The sequence below is a fragment of the Battus philenor genome, unplaced genomic scaffold (assembly GCF_028537555.1).
Source record: "Battus philenor isolate CCGP_79_NKW_IND1 unplaced genomic scaffold, ilBatPhil1.0.hap1 SCAF_1, whole genome shotgun sequence".
Taxonomy (NCBI): Eukaryota; Metazoa; Arthropoda; class Insecta; order Lepidoptera; family Papilionidae; genus Battus; species Battus philenor.
In genome coordinates this window covers 16,301,690-16,319,978 of record NW_027181661.1, presented here as the reverse complement: position 1 = coordinate 16,319,978, position 18,289 = coordinate 16,301,690, and the positions used below count along the sequence as shown (strand labels likewise).

General features: G+C 32.0%; 1 protein-coding gene across 2 annotated transcripts; it reads left to right on the top strand.

Moving 5' to 3' along the window:
* The first annotated feature begins 557 nt into the window (after positions 1-557).
* Positions 558-17,807, top strand: RN-tre (Related to the N terminus of tre oncogene). Of its 2 annotated transcripts, none has more exons than XM_068762149.1 (6): positions 558-917; positions 3,330-4,158; positions 4,242-4,477; positions 4,550-4,611; positions 11,704-11,887; positions 16,421-17,807. In XM_068762149.1, the coding sequence occupies exons 1-6, from the start codon at positions 775-777 to the stop codon at positions 16,863-16,865; spliced, it is 1,899 nt and encodes a 632-aa protein (XP_068618250.1). In that variant the 5' UTR covers positions 558-774; the 3' UTR covers positions 16,866-17,807. The 2 variants fall into 2 exon arrangements, with proteins under 2 accessions (XP_068618250.1, XP_068618242.1); XM_068762141.1 differs by having other exon boundaries at positions 11,704-11,896.
* Positions 17,808-18,289: the final 482 nt, after the last annotated feature.

The window sequence follows — 18,289 nt, the reverse complement described above, 5'->3', positions numbered from 1 at the left end:
AAAAAATAAAAAATGAGTATTCAAAATTACGTGTAATTTTTTGTAATCAACGGTGAAATAACAAGTTATACATATACCAATTAATGGCAATAGCTAAATAAGTTTGAAAAAAAAATTAAGGTATTATTATAATTTTTTTCGATGGTTATACAACTACGACAATCCTAATTTTATTAACTATGATGAATATTACAATCTAAAAATAATAGTTATATTTGTAATATGATATTTTAAATATTATGTAGCTGTTGCTTGTTTGAAACTTTTAGTAAAATTAATGTGTTAATTTTAAATTAAAAATATAACTAATAAGAAGGGGCAGAACGTGTCCATGTTGGTAATTGAGAATTAGTCAACTTTTTGTCGCCTTGATGTTAAAATCATTTATGTTTTGTGAAACTTTCAGGTATAACTTATTTAAGAATAAAACGTTTACATGTTTGTTTTCAATAACTAATTGTATATAATTATAAAACTTTTGCTTAACAAGTTTTCTTTATTTTCTGTGAATGTCCTTGGTGTGTCAAAATTTATTATGGTTCTGTGGTGTGGTCAAATTGTTTAAAATAGCGTCCAAAGATATTAAACGATTTAAATTATTAACATCAAATTTAAATCATAAGGGGCGTGTGTGAATGTGATAATTATTGATTTATGTAAAAGTAGAAGTTTAATATCTTTAATGTGATTTACGTTAAGTTCGACGTTGTAGGTGTCGTTAAACGATTGTGGGTCGCGGAGGTATTTCGGAATGTGGCACAATAAAGCTGTGGTATGAATGAGAACGCACTGCTAGCACGGGCTTCCGAGGAGCGGAAAAGAATTTTCCAAATTTATGAACGAGGCAGAAAAAACCTCATCGGCCAAATAGATCCTTGGGAGGACCCAGAATTCGAGGAGTATCATAAAACCGACAGGTAAGTTCTCCGAAAAGGCTTTTGAAAATTAACTTACATTATTACTTATAGATTAAAAAATTGACTTACATTTTTAGTTAATGGGGAAATTCTGGTACCATAATTTTTTTCAGAGTTTAAAATAAATTCAAATTAAACTTTGTTATACAATCATAATGCCAGGTAATTAAAACACCAGTTGTTTGGTAATCGGTCCAGAATTCTAATAAATTTTATTGAATGTTTTCTTCTGTAAAATTATGATTTTTTGGTGGTTTGATTTGTATGGTATTGTTTCCTTTATTTCATAATTATTTATACATGTATATGACAGCGTGATTATGTAGTAAAATTACGTTATTGTTCAATTTATTATGGTGGAGCAGATACATATTTTGTAAACACTTTACCATTAAAAAATAATTATTGAGTGTGTATGAAAGTAAGACAAATACTAGAGAGTGAGTTGTTACTTGAACAGCTGGAAGATTCAGCCCTCTTCAGATGTTATACTGTCAATATAAGAAGATTCAGTGAAGCTGTATAGTAGTCTCCAAAATTATAATCACACACATTCTCTGGAAAACACACATCTTAAGCTACCTTTGTGACATATGTTACCATTAGCCATGCGATTTATTTTGGAATATAAACAAAAATAATTATGGAATTATATTCAACATTGTTTTTAAGCTTACTTATAATGTTTCTTTGATAGTTTTAAGAAGCCAAGTGAAAGCTTTTCTAATTTGTAAGCAAGGAGTGCCAGATAACTTGTACCCCACTTTCCACTTGCAAAATAAAGTTTCTAAATTCAAAGATATAGTAACAAGTAACATGCTTATCTATTTGTATTCTGAACTAGAGTTGCAATAATGTTTAGGGCAAACAATGCTTCTTAAGACATTTAATTTTATATAATAATTAAATTCTTTGTTTCTTGCATTGCATAGTGTTTTAAATTATACAGTGTTCGCGAATTTTACCTAAATTTTTATGCAGCAATAGCATTTTAAGTTTTATTAATCATTTACTATTTATTAAATCAAAAATATAAACATAACTGAGTGTTTAATTATTTTTTAAGGATTTTAATTGCAAATGTTCAGTGTGGGCAAATTGCTTGTATATCTTTTAACTTTTAATAAGTTTTTTAATGTGTAGAAATTCATCTATTTATATCAAATAAGGTTTTGTTTTTACAAGAGTAAATTGATAATACCTTTTTTATATATTTTAATAAGAAATTACTTTTAATTTTGGCATGCATTTTCGTTATTGTCATGTTTAAAACATCAGTTTAAAGGTTGTATATTATTTTGAGAAAGCACACAATTTGATTGAATTATACAACATTGCCATTATTGATAAATAGTGAGGAATAGCATTGTAAAGAAACATGCAAGTCCAGTAACATTGATGAATAAGGCTTATGTCCCAACAGTATGAACATAAGACTCATACAAATAATACAGTGATAGATATCAGTAGATTTTTATAAAGTATAATCACCTTTATAAATCCCGGGGAGTGTGGGACTTGTTTTTGCAATGGTGAACTTTAGAAATCCTCTCCAATACTATTTCTTCATGGTGTTTTTTGTAATTAACAGATATACATGAAAACAATAAAACTTTTGAGGTTAGGTTAATTTTATTTTAATTATTTGTAATAGCTAACTGTTGCTTGGAAACAATTTACTTGCCTACCAATGCCAGCATTGCCTTATCATCATATTAGCAGATAAACACCCATTGCAATGCATATACCACCCCCAAGGATTACTATAATGATAGTCCTTGCACTGCCTGTATCCAGTGATTTCCCAGTACCTAGTGGGTGGCATACCAGCTTTGCCTCCCACTCCCTTAAATTAAATAAAAAATTGTCTAATAATCTTTTAGAAGAATACAATTTAAGTCTTTAAATACCATTCTGGTGTATAACAACATTATAAGAATAATTTTAAAATGATTTTTGCCCACTATATATATGTTATACATAGTATTTCTAGGAATAATCCATCGTTTTAATGTCTCTTTCTTGTATTTGTGAAGCATATCGATTATTGAAAATTCTAATGGAAATATTAATGTGATTTGTAAATTATATGCACAGCGAATTTTTTAAGAATGTCCCAGTTCACCTTTGCTATCATCATCATGTTACGTAATCTGCTTACTGCAAGGCATAGGCCTCCCACAAAGATTGCAATGTTATCTGGTCTTGCCCTACCTGCATCCGCTATGCTATATGGTGATCTTTTAAATTATATACCATGTTTGTTCATTTTATATGCTGTTTATTTGTCTTTGTTTTATATACAGGTTTTTTTATGTGTTATAATTAAATACAGTCAAAATTTATTGTTATTCCATTTTCAGGATTTAGATATATAATGCAATAATTTTATTTGATTAACAATATTTTCAGATATGGCTTCATCCATGATGAGAGGCTACCACAAAAAACAACTCCTCAGAAAGTCAACACGGAGGTGGAAAGAGAAAAGAAGTGGGTGAAAATGTTGGCAAACTGGGACTCTCCAAACACAAAGGAAAAATTACACAGGAGAATTTACAAAGGCATTCCACTGTCCCTCCGTATGAATGTTTGGTCCAGGTTATTGGATATAAGTAGCATAAAAAATGAGAACAAAGGAAAGTATCAGGAAATGCTTGAGTTAGCAAAGCACTGGTCAACAGATGTACGACAAATCGACTCTGATGTCAATAGACAATTCAGGGAACACCAGTTTTACAGAGAGCGATATTCGGAAAAGCAATGTTCTTTATTTAACGTCCTCTGTGCATACAGCATGTACAACTCTGAGGTAGGATACTGCCAAGGTATGTCCGGTTTAGCCGGTGTCTTGCTTATGTATATGGGTGAAGAGGACGCTTTCTGGGCTCTGACAATACTGTTAACTGACAAGAGATATGCCATGCATGGACTATACATAGAAGGATTCCCAAAGCTCACAAGATTTTTAGAACATCATGACAAAATATTAACAAAATTTATGCCTAAGCTAAAGCAACACTTTGATAGATTTGGTTTAGATGCTATACTATACTCATTGAAATGGTTCTTCGTATGTTTTGTGGAAAGAGTACCATTTAGTTTATGCCTAAGGGTCTGGGATATATACTTGCTTGATGGAGAAAGAGCAATTACAGCAATGGCATACACTATATTAAAACTACACAAGAAAGAAATTATGAAATTGAATGATATGGATTTGATTGTTAATTATATTCAAGTGAGTGCTATTTGACCTTATTAATGGAACTACTATTAACAAACTGTTCTTTATAAATGTAACAAATGCATATTTACCGGCAGGTGAAGCTTCACAAAGACTTTGGATATGATGACGATTTTGTGATATACCAATTGGAGCGGTCAATGGAAGAATTGAAAAAGGCGAAACTGGATTATCCGGGACCACCTCCACCTAACGAGCTGCCTAAGCAGTCTCTGGGCGTTTTTGTGGAGCCGGACAAGAAGGCGAAAATTGGGCAACGAGCTGAAAATTTCTCTGAGGCCGAAAAACAAGCACAGGCAAATGTTATATTAAGGTACATTTGATCTATTGCAGTTATTTTATATATGAGTATGTGTGTTTTGAATCATTTTCATTTTGATTACAGACGCGAGAGAACAGCGTGTGAGCTTCAAGAGTTGCGAATGTCACAGAGTGATACCGTTTCAGGTAATTTGGAGCAATTCTCGTCCATTTCCGCTACCACCTCCAATGAAAGCCTTGTTTCGTATCAGGTCACGTATCTCTGAGATATCTTTTTACGATAACACAATGCTCTTTAAATTTGCATGGGAATTATGATTTGTATTCATAATACCATTCTTTATTTAAACATTTTTAATAATGTTTTTAATTAAGAATTATAATGCAAGGCGGTATTGATTTTGTAATTTAAAATTAATATTATCTGTATGAATCTTGTATTGAATTAGGTCTGCGCGATGTGAGCATGGTTGCGATTTATCGGCATTTATCCGAGAACGTCATATCCGTATCCGTGTGTCGTAGTTATTGCCATTCTAGTTATGTTATCAATTCGGATTGCGTTTATATTAAATTACAAACGTGATATTTGTTTATTAGGCCGAATGGCGGTGTGCATATTCAAATGTAATAACTGTTAATTAAAAATAAAATGTTACTCGGTAATAATACGCGCCTTCCCATGACGGAAAACAAAAGGCGACGTCCGCGAAATAAATTTTGGAAATAAAATGGTTTTTTTAGTAGCTTCTTTCCTTATACGGGTGTATTTTACAATTGTATAGTCCCCGGCAAATGATATGGCACATTATTTCGAAGAATATTATACTGTACAAATAATACTAAATGTCACCAAATGTATTATAAGTACGTAGAGTCGCGCGTATTATTTTTTATGATTGTAATTATATAAAATGAACATTTGGTAATTCTTAACACGCCATAACATATTGTAGCCAAATTTTATAATATATTTTTATAATTAAGGACCCTTCTACTCCTCTGCCGGTAAAGTTTATTAAGTTCCATTCTTAGCTGATCTCTACTCACTCTCTTATGGTTCAAGATGAATCACGTCGACTTAGTACTTATACATACATACATACATATACACGCAGTTTGTGTATATATATATACACGCTGTTATCTTAAAAAAGACTTAACACAAAATTGACTGGGTCGGTCGCATTCCAGTACCACGATGAAGTCATCACATAGCTAATTGCATGTGTAAGTTTAGGTGTGTTGTATGTGTGTGTATATATATGTACATATACACATATATACACATACAGATAGAACGTTGGGAATGATATATACTTATATATATATCTATGAAGTCATTTACAGTGTAAACCTTGCCCTATTTATTTAAATATATCTATAGACTTTAGAAGTTTTTTTTAATTTCATTTTGTTTGAAATCAATACGTTTTCATACACAAATAGATGTTTGAACAACATCTAATATATATTAATACCGTTTTCTAATTGAAATAATTATCCTTGTGCTTAAAGGACATGTGTCATCGTAAAAAGGATATGAAAATAAATAGCAAATGGAACTGTGTTATTATTTGTTGATTAGATTCGTATTTGTGCCGTCTGTGTGTTAGAATAATGTATGTAGTTAAAAAAATTCATTCGATATAGAGTAGCTAGAAACTTTTTTTTTTTCATTGATTTCATTATAATTTAATTTTTGTGTGATAGGTAGACAAGTACAAATAGTATAAACATTTTGCATGAATGTTTATCATTTAAAATCTTATTCTAAATTTTAGTGATTGTGAAAAAAACTGTTTGCAACACAGTCGAGAAATTATTTTATTTTTATTCAAAAGCATTTTCAATGCGTTTGATACGGGCTGTTATAAACGAATATATTATGTTAGTATATATGAAAGAAAAAAATATCGTTCGGAAACGTGTCGAGTTTGTTATGCAATCTGAAGTATGGGAGACACTCGAGAAAAGTCGCTTGGGCCCGAGCTCCGACATACGAAGGTTGGTCGGGTCACGGAATATAAATCGGCCTACATATCCGCAGTTGTTTAAAATTCAAATGAATTATAGATGACTGAAAATTTCAACATGTATCATGATTTTTACACCAGAAATCGGATGTTGGATTGCAAATTTGCATAGAATTTTATTATTTGCTTAGGTTTTATGGACGATTAGTTATTGTAGTGGTACCGAAACCGCTGTACCGCGCCTTACGAATGCACTCAGCGTGGCGGGGGTAGGAGGTTCGTAAACGCTTTAACCCTTCAAATGCATGATTTTTATTTATACTTTAGAAAAAAAAATAAAAAAATGTGTATATATAATATTTCTTATACTTATTTATTAAAAAACCTTATGTAGCAGATATACAACATTACGCATTTACTGCACACTCTATTCAAAGTGGTATATTTCAGTTTTACATCATTATGCATTTAAGGGTTAAAGACGTGAATGTATAGTTCATTTCTTTTAAAATTAATGGTTTCAAAAATTACGATGTAATATACTAAGAACAAGTGTTTTAAAATTTAGATATTAATACTAATCATTCTTTACTATCTGTCTCTGCAAACTTTGTATTGACAGAAGTTCTTGGGCGGATGCATTCAAATATATATAAAAAAAAAAAAAACAAATACTGTGACCACTTCATACAGGTTGATTGTAAATAGATGTAAAAGCTTTAAATGTTTTTGCTAACAATTACCCTATATATACAGGCGCTGTACAGGTGTTCCGGTATCTCTACAATAAATAAACTGACAAAATGCTCTATTTTGTCGCTGAAATAGATGTTTCTTTGGCACATTCGCTCCTTAGCACCGGTGGGATATTTTTGACACAACGTACTTTTTATATTAAGCGAACACATTAACTCTAGGTAAATCATGCAACTGGATCTCCGATTTGTGGTTATAATTGACCTAAACCTAAGGATGTGAATTTTTAAACTACATCCTTAGATTTATTTTGAGCTTATAGCCTTGTGAACTAAAAAACATTTGGATAATTTGTTTGTAAATTAAATGATGATATTAAATTACCAGCTAAAAACAGTGCTATATTTCTCTATGATATCAAGTCAGAAGTTTTTAGATTCAATTCAATTCGTGTATTGTCAATTTCGATATGGCTCAGCGGATTGGCAGGTTTTCACTTTCTGTAGTGGGATGATGTTCACCCAAGAGGTGATGGAAGACCATGGATGCAACCAGTTTTCTGCTACTTTTGGATATCTAGTAGAAAGGTTCATGTCCAGGTGATGACGATGATGATGTGGAAATATTCACAATTTAAATTTAATACTATCCTAATAATAAATACTCGTTATTTAATTTTTAAGTCAACGTACAAAGCAATAGAACGTTTCCAAGTTTCCTTATTTAGGTCTATTCGTGTACCGTTAGTGCCGTAACCTAAATAACTCGGTAGTAAAACATTGAACCGTGTTTTTAACTGTTTAAGATTAAAGAATCGAAAATATATTTTGTATTTCAAATTGTATATAAAAAAAATTGTTGTTTGTGTGATGCATGTATTGTGACATCCAGTTTTAGGATAAATATATAATTTTTTTATATTATTCAAATAATCAGTTTAGTTAGTTCATGTTATAGTTTAATAAGGGTGATTTCTAGCGTCGTGATGTATGCGACAAATATGCCGGTGTACGATTCATTGTTCCATTTTTGTTTTTATTATTCAAAATTATGTGTTTGAGCATGGTTTGGGTGGTATGGCGGTGGGTTTATGTCATGATTAACACCACGAGAGGAAATTTTGCATTTAACACGCTGATTCTTTTAATTGGAGGAGCATTTTCCCTTTTTGAAATATGTTTATGAATTACATTTTTATATTGTCTCGGGAAAACACTCCTCGGATTTTAAGAAGCACAAACCGCTTTTGCATTGTCTATTGATGCCAGCTGTGTAACAGGCCTTATATGACGCCTGAGTTTATTAACAATATTCATCTTATTTTTAAATTTAGAATTGTGATAAATTATGTTCATCATTTTCTTTTCATACACGCATTATCAAATCTCTGCTCGTAACTTGATAAAAAGAATTTGATTTTTTTTTATTTTTATTATTATTTAATCACATAAACCCACCCCATTACCTGTTAATGCATTTGCTCGTAATATTTATTTAGTTATTAAGTTAAAAATTGCCATCTCAATAATGAGAAGAATTAAATTTATGTAAGATCGTTGTGTATTTTATAAATAGATGACACATGATTTTTTTTTTCGTTTCATTTTAGTTTTGCCGCCTGTGGTGGTATAAGGGACCGCTGTAGATTCATTCTATAGAAATACACAATGAGATCAGTAATTTACGGGTATGTTTTAGAATATAAAGTCGTCTCACGATCGATACACTAGTCTTATATCGTCCTATATATATCTCCACTATAATTTTTGCCTTTTATATTTCACATAGTTTTTTTTTATAAAACTATCTTTACGTAAATATTTGAATCAAAAATCAGTTACTACGTTATACCTGTAACGCATAGAATTTTTTTTTATAATTACTCATTGATAGTTACAATGAAATATCTTTACTTCAGACAAAAACCTTGCGTGCGGTGCCCCACTCCGCTCCTCCCAAGCCTCCATGGACATCCACCTGGAGTCTCCCACCTTTAGTCCTATTCTCAAGAACGATCTAAAATCGAGAAGTTATCTCATCAAACACGAAAATGTATCGCGGCGTTACAGAAGGAAAAAATGAGTTATATATTTTTTTTGATACGTTGTGTTTAAGAAATAAATTAAGCATATTATATACAAAATCGATTTATTTATATCGAGATATGAGCAGAGATTAATCAACTTTGCATGTGTGCTTCCGATCGTTAGGTTTGATAGTGTTCGCGTGTTTAAAAGTGACGCTGTTAAAATATAACCAGGTAAGTAACATTTCATTGCGTTATTTTGAATGCATGTCTAGACGTTCTTGCATGGTATTGCAAAATTTGTTGTGAAAGTTTTTTTCAATTCGGTATTTTTCCGTTAGCCTGTGGCAAATGTCGTCAACTAACAACCAACCTTCTTTCTAATTTTCCTTTCTTATCAAACTGTTATCTTTATTCATTTTAACATTATACAGGGTGATTGGTTAAACATGTTACAGCTTTAAAGTGGTGAATTTATAGCTCATTTACAGTCAATTAATACATGGGTACAGCTTATTCAAAAATCAATGGTTTCAGAAATAATAAATAACTTAATGATAATGTAGTTACAATTAGCTTATTAAAACTAATTATTGTTTACCATCCGTGTCTGCACTTTTGTCAGAATTTATTTAAGAGTTGTTTGCTTTATACTATTAGTTTGGAAATATGTGTAAAAACCTTAAAATTTGATTACAAATGAACTGTACATAGAACACTTTAAAGCGGTATCGAATCACCTGTGTAGTCTTGGAAGGGAAAGGGTCTTTATTAAATTTACGGGAAAGTAATAAATATCGTAATTTTTTCATATTTTTTTACTTATATAATTTATAATGATCACTTATGTTGATATCTGTATATAATAGATTATATATTTTTATTTTTGATGTATGGAAAGACTATGCTGACAATATTATAATTGAAATTGTAAGTAAAGTTTATTTAAACAAATTTCACGTATTATGCAGATAATAATATTCCAGAGGTGGTTTACCGGAGTATATATTGTATATTTCCAGGACAAACAAAATTTCGCTTCCTTTCAATGCTTTACTTCACTTTTACTGATCTACACTAATATAACGCGCAATTAATCTTTAAGTAAATACAGGATGTTCCATAAATCAACGTCTCGAAATCAGGTGACAGGAAAAAATTTAATGAATCCAGTGACGGTATTTTTTAACTTTTACCATGTGTACTATATCTTGTATGTAATCAAAAGATAAGATGACCTGATTTTTGAATAATTTTCGTAAAATATAAAATTCGAAATTATTTAAAATTTAATCGATTAGTACTAACCGTTAGTGTAATAAGGGTTATGTAAGAGTCCATTGGTTAGCAGTCGTAGAATATTCCGGAAGTTCGAAAGATGACCTCTAAGGTCAACGGAGCAAAGGATATAGGCCACTTCTATCTGTGCTTGTTAAAAATGAAACGGGAGGCATATTTTCATCAGTAAAGGTTTTATGAATATATGAAATAAATTTATGTATATGAGAAAAAAATGAACTAGATTGCGATCAGTTTTTTCTTCAATCCCAATTCAATTAATTTATGTGGTCTGATCTTTCTGCAATGTTGTATGAAGTAATTTTTTATGTAATTTTAATTACTGTGTACTGCTGGTGTACCTAAATAAATATATAATAGTAAAAACTTTAACACAGGGAGGCCAATTTTTGATACCAGTGTCGTAAATATAAAAATCTGATATCTATATATAAAAGAGAGAATCAAAATATAATAGTTTAAATATAAATAAAGCGTTACAATGATGACCTATTATGACGAGAGGAAATATATCAGGGTTTACCAACGTAGGGCCTGCGATGCACAGAGGGCAATTTAATTTTTAAGATCGGACTGCCAAATTTAACCCTTTCGCTCCGGGCCGTTTAAAAGCAATGATAGATTTTGGTGCAAAGTTTAAAGTTGAAAGCAAATTCTTGAGTAATTGCGGTAAATAATTATTACGTATAATTTCGTTTGAGGACATGGTTTTGTGAGAAAACAGAAATAAAATATCCAAATTTAACTAAATGCGGAAGAAAACTATTGCAACCATTTTCATCTACATATCGTTTTTGAAATGTAAGTTATGTATTTCCGAATAATTTCTATATAAAACCTATCATTTAAGTTTCTTAAGTGAACTATTCGATTTTTTAATCTAATAGTATAAAATCTAAAAGTTTAATGTCAATGTCATAGGGGAGGGGGCATAAGAATGTTTAGAAAGGCTAAGGTGGAGCATGGCAAGAAAATGTTGGGAAACACTGTTTTATACTCATTAAATTCCTATTTCTTCCTATTTAGTATGGAGACTGTCACGAGATCTCTACTCGAGAAATTAAATTTTAATACAGTATTGTTTATGTACCGGCCGGAGTGATAGGCAATGTAAACGTGCGCTTTGCTATGACGTCACGTTGCACTTGCACTAGGCAATTGCCGTCACCTGCAGCACTACATGAAAATGTTGACGTTGATTTATGGGACACTAATGGGGGTACAATGGTGTAAACGTGTCCCAAGCGGCGTATTAACATGTTTAAGTTGTGTATTTTACAGACCACAGCGGCGTAACGAGCGGACTGAGGTGTGAGGACTCTGTGTCAGCGTTGGGTTCGAGGCGATCGCTCGCCGACACGAGCGTGACCAGTACCGCCGACCTCAGCGTGTTTTCTAGCAGCCGCTCGCACGCGCCGGACAACTCGCTCGACACGCACAGCAACGTCAGCGACGACGGCACTGGGTCAGATGGGTGAGATCTATTCCGTAGACGAAGAATGTGTCACGTTCTAGATTATTCGATTCGTGACGCGCGCTGCCGTCAAATTAAAGATAAAATTAGTTTTCCGACATCTGCTTTTACCGAAATTTCTAAAAGGTGTATATATTTATTGTTATTTAAAAAAAACAACCACAATTGTTCACCACAGACAGTTTTGTAGAATTCCATATTTAGTGTTCATTTGAACATTTTACAGACATAACCGCTGATAATAAAAATGACTAACCTTCATAATCATATTTACATTTCGGATGCGACTTAAATAAATATATATTTTTGACATATTTGCTCACACATTGGCCATAAATACAGCTACAATTAAAAACAAAATATAATTTTTAAATTTGGAAACTGTCATTTTTATATGATTGTTCCGTTTTCGTATTTACGCGCCAAGATTGTAAAATATTTTGCGATTTTAAAATTGAATGTAGTGATGAATAGAACAGAATCGCTGTGATTCTATCAAATAAAGAAAGTATGGTGCCAAAAATGATTTTTAAAATCTATTAGGCATATAAAATCGATGTATGTTTCATTAAACTGTAACATGTGTTAAATGGAAAGATATATACGTAATTAGTAGGAATTATATGCAAGGAGCTTTTATATTTTGTTACAATTTGACTACTATAGTATAGTTATAATACCAGTGAGCTACCATGTCGTTCTGGATCAAATCACATAACTATATACCTACACTATACTTTCTGTCAAAAGCCATTGCCGAATCTCCAGCAAGAGACAAAATGGTATCTAAACACCTGTAGTCCACGACGCGTTTTAAACGTGCTAAGACGGCATTGCAACTGGCCGAGACAATAGCCAAGCGGCTTCGATCTACAGAGAGAAAAACATTATCCTATATATAACGAAAATTAAAAAAAAGAGGAAAATACACTTTGGGTTATGCATGAAATTTTGCAGACATTTATGTCGACAAGTTTCCATAGTGACCAATACACCAATAGATGTCCCTAAAAACGGCGATATACCGTCGATTTTTATAACGAATGAACGTGTTTACAACATGACGAACACCATATATCTATATGTCAGACAGGGGAACAATTTCGTTAATTTAAAAATAAACACGGATTATAAAAGTAAGTTTTTTATATACTTAATAATGTGAATTTTTTACTTATTTATTGTACAGGATGTTTTTATTACATCCTAACACGAATTTTTAGGTTTAATTGACGTTAAACTCTTGGAAACATAAAAGTGTTGTATTTATTTACTTTTCATAAGAAAATAAAAATATAAGCAGTATAAAAGAATTTACGCTGTACCGTTTTAAGATATCAGGAGTTTGATTTATATTTATATAGAAGAATAAATGTTGGAAGATCGTATTAACCCTTAAATGCAGGTTGTCAATTTTAGATAGATCAACTATTAAAATCAGTTGAATTAATCGATTTTAAAAATTTGACAATTCGCCATGATATCTATTTAAGGGTTAAGACAAAGAAAATCGATTTTATAGTTATATAAACGTGTATAAAAAAATTAAAAGTTGACGATCGGAGACAATGTGCATTTGAGGGTTAACGGAATTGTGCGACATTATTTATTGGCTACAAATGAATTTAATCTTGTTCTAGGAGTGGTTTGCGACATTGGAGACGTTACGAACCAGATATATGTTCGTCGCAAGCACAGCCTCTGTTGCATAGGTTGTTGGATTGAACCCTGTACATTAGATTCCGTATCAATCATTAAAGCTATACCGCGTTTCAAATAATTCATAGGTTCCCCGACTTTTATACGTAGACCATTTTCAATATTTAACTGGTTCCGGTGGACTCCCTACCATATGCCTAAAACTCGATCGAGAACTCGAAGATATATTTAGATTTAGAAATTTGTGTGAGAATAAAAAGTAATTCCATCTTTTACTTTTTTAACATCTACTCAAAGCAGAATGTTTCTTTTTCAATTCTATTGTATGTTTTCGTGGTTTACAGCTGGAGGTAGTAATTAGTTGGGTTTACTATTTTGGTATAATCCCATTGCGTCTCGGGGGGTCCACCTGCACCACCTTGGGAACTACGGTTCTACATGTTCAATCACGTTATTCCTGTGTTTTATCACGTCTCACTAATACCTGCATATCATATCGGCTACGGCGAGATCGGTTCAGCCGAATGTCGATATACTGTAGAATTTAGATTAGATTTATTTATTGCTTGCACTTTGCTACGGATATAACCCTTTAGAAATGAATACATGTGTATACCGCCTTACGCGTGCTACGCCATTGAAGCCGCTTTATTGTTTACAAATACAGTTAAATATTTTTTTTAATTTAACATAACCATTGAAAATCTATATAAACTTTTATTTATGTAAGTCTTTTGAATTTATTTAGTTATCGGAGCGAAATAATAATGCGTGTTACATATAAAAAGCATAATAAGCAACTATTCACGTCAATTCTGACATTAACAGATTATAAAATATACCACAGATTATTAATAAATATGTTATACTATTTTTATGATACAGAGTCCTGTGTGTGTAGATTAAAGCCTTTATGCTAGTAGGATATTGTGCTTTTAATAATCAAGCATATCTATGTTATACTTGTAAGTCTGTCTGTTGATGTTATGTGCTCACAATATGTCATTGTAGTTTTGATAAATAAAGATGTCTAAGTTCGCGAGTTGTTCGTCGTATGTTATATTCGTGAGCATTACCTTGTTTATTATAACTTTAACGCAGGGATGACCAACACGCAGTATAAACATACATAGTTTATGCGGTCCGCCTTGTATTTCGAAAATTTAATTTATTTTATCGACTTTCTCCCATCAACATATTGTTATAAATTTATAATAATAAATTGGTTTTTAATTATAAATAAAATTTTGTAGATTATTAATAAGTGTTAGTTTATGTGCGGTACGTAAGACATTTTTAAATTGGCCTCTTGATTAAAAAGGTTGCTCACCCCTGCTTTAACGGATTGCGCTATGGTATCCCCCGCGTCTAAACGTCACAATTATCTATATCTACAGTATTTATAATCTTGAACAATGCCTTAAAAAGTTTGTTTTATGACGTTTAAGAGACAAACTATATTTTATACTTTGATAAGTTGTTCGATGATTTTGCATATTACTTTACTAATTTGCGTATACGAAAGCTTACAACGAAAACAGATTATGAAGCTTATTACTTTAGAAATATTAAATATCTAAACTGAAGCTCTGATTGCAAGGAGCTTTCATATGTGTTATCGCCCTTGCATTTGTGTATTTTCGTTGTGCTTACGGCACCAGCTTTCTGTCAATAGCTAAATCGTCATCTATAGAATCCTAATGCGGTGTACCATTTTCACGCCACTGTGTATTTTACTACACGATTCATTTGTAAAACACACTTAGTGTTGTATAAATAAATTCAATAACATTTTATTTTTGTTTAGTCGCACGGTAAAGTGTTTTAAATTTAAAAAAATATGTCACTATAAAATTGTTTGATAAATTTTCGAGTAATTGTTGACTTCCCGTAGTTATCAGTGATCGGAATATATGTGCCAATAAGGCATAATTTTTGGTGTATGAAATATTTTTAATTTAATTTAATTAGCTCTGGGGTTTTAGGATGGAATTATTTAATAGTTATTCAAATCGTTATATCTCGCCTTTTGAGATGAAACTAAGGGAAAAAGATCCTCTGAACTAATATAACGGTCCAAACCTTCCCCCCCCCCCTCCGCCGCGTATAAAAGCGCGGTACAAGTGTTTTGGTAGTACCATATCAAGATGGCAGACATTTGCAATTTATTTCATATTTAATGTATACGTTAGCTTGAAATTCGACTAGTCCATAAAAATGTGCCTTATCCGTACTGATAATTTGACACCACAATAATTGACGAATGAAATATATTTTTACCTTTACTTTAAGGCTTTTATTAAAATTTATCCTTGTTTAAAAGGTTGTATAGCCGAGGTGGCCATACTCTGATAGCGCTAGCCATTTTTCGAAATTTGAAATTTTTTGCGTGCCGCAATTGAATATAATTGAAATTAGATATAATGGCACACGTATATGACACTAATAATACTTAAGATGCCGGTTAAATGTGGTGTGTGTTGAATTTATGATGGAATAATAATAATAATTATTCACACCAATAATTTGTTTCGATTTCCCAGGCCAAAAAAGCCTTTAAAAAGCCAAAAATAATGGTTCAAAGAGCCGCAGTTTGGCCACCCCTGTTATATAGAAAAAAGGCGATATCTTTTTTATTAGTTGTGACAAAAGTAAGTAATTGTCCGTCGACTTATCACGAGACTGTATGTGATCATCTTTATCATCACCATTATAGAAATGTGAGTGAAGTGTATACCAAAAATAGCTTCATATATTCCGATCGCTGATGTAATTGGTTCTATTTTTAAAACTTGTATATGGCGTGATAACGGAGCCGTGTATATATAGCGTGTGTTTTGGTAATGATTTACATTTGTTTTTCAGGTCCGGTATATGCGGTCTGAGTATCCAGAGGGCGCCCACAGCGCATTCAACGCCTCGCGCGACGCCTCGTACAACTCCGCGTCCGCCTTCCGCCTCGCCTATAGCGGACGACGTGGTCCGTATTCACGTCAGCTACAGTCCCTCGTCGTACGGTACTTCGCAAAATCCTTCTTCGTCCAACACCTCGTACGAACCTTATTCTAGTTATTCGTCAACTAATCACGAGCAATCTGTTAGTCCGTCAAGGGGCATTTGTTACGGCGACGAACACCGTATACCCGTCTCGTTAGGTTTTTACGCAACAAACGGAGGCAATCGCCCAACACTCAACAGAATTAGAATACAAGTACCCTCCGAAGAATTACTGACCCCCGTAGTTGATTCCGGACGCATTATAACCCAACACTATGTTAACTCTCATTCGGAATTGTATGATTTTAAATAGGTTTTTCTCGTTATCTTATATATATTAGCTTTGATTATTTTATATATGCCTACAACGATATTTACATGGTTCTCTCGATTATATTTTACATTTAAATTAATCCATTTATACTATTATATCATGATCGTAATATGAACGTACAAATTCAACAGAGTGTCATTTATGACAAAGTATTCTTGTCGAAATACCGTTTACGATCCCGGCACGGTACGTGACCGTGTCGGTGACGGAACGGTTTTACAACTTTACCTGTAACGGTCATGGTATGGTACGTTAAAGTCCTATAAGTTCAACATTATCATTTACGAGGTATATAACGATTCATCCGTGCACTTTCAGAAGCTATATGATAAAAACCAGACATATCTTGTTCTTCATACGCACATAGCTGTAAATCGATTGTTTCAATTATATTAACCATACACGATATCGATAATTGGATATATCGATATCACGTCTATATTTAAAAGGTTTCAAATAGTACCTCAAAACATTCACTGATTAGTTAGTAAGGTGAGCCTTGTTGGTTAATTAATAAAACATTCGTATAGTTAAGATCTGATGTACATATATAAATTGTACTCATGTTTATATATCTTAGATATAGTTTAAGTACGCGTTAGGTACTATGTCGTACGACAGATATAAAACAAGGGCCCGTGAGTCAACTTATACTATAAAGTTTTAATTCATAGTGCCTTTGATAACATCAAAATGTCAAATATTCGGCTATGAGTAAACATCTACACTGACGCTCACAGGTTCTTGATCAATTATTGTAATGCGTGCTATAAAAAGCAATATATATGCATATGCCTTGTGCCTATTTCGTATTACTTTGGTATGTATATCTGCAAGTATCAAGTAAGTTTAAGCGATGGATGAATACATTTTTTTTCATTTTATACTTACTGTCTTAAATTAGCTTCATCTCTTATCTCAAATATTTAATAGCTACGTGTTTCAGTAGGTGATTTAAATAATTTCATGGATTCACTGAAAACTATATGAAACATTTTTTTTTTAATTAAAAAGTAATACTTATTTTGATATCATGCCGCCAGATAGGCAGATAGCGAAATAAAAAAAAAAACGTATTTCTCATCTGTTCAATTAGATCTGTTCAATTTAGACTGTTTCAAAATTCGAACTGTGATGAACGAATCTCTATAAAAAAACATTTTATTACTGTCATTGATAGATGTCTCTACTTGTGTCGCAATTTAGTTCTAAAATCTATTTCGAATCAAGTATATTGCAGTCAAAGACCTATTCACACGTGAAACAGATTATAAAGAAAGCTAAACTATATTTCACGGTTTAATTTCTATCTTTAGCAGTAATAATTTATATAACGAAGGTAACGTCGTGAAACCTATTTGATTATAAATACCGCATGAAGAAAATCATGTGAAAGGTTCTAA

What these genes read in the sequence shown, in the direction of transcription:
- RN-tre (XM_068762141.1), top strand. Translation starts at nt 775, where the DNA reads ATGAATGAGAACGCACTGCTAGCACGGGCTTCCGAGGAGCGGAAAAGA. An exon ending in CAGGCAAATGTTATATTAAG is followed by an intron (nt 4,478 to 4,549) that starts GTACATTTGATC and finishes TTTTGATTACAG; the next exon opens with ACGCGAGAGAACAGCGTGTG. An exon ending in GACGGCACTGGGTCAGATGG is followed by an intron (nt 11,897 to 16,420) that starts GTGAGATCTATT and finishes TTTGTTTTTCAG; the next exon opens with GTCCGGTATATGCGGTCTGA.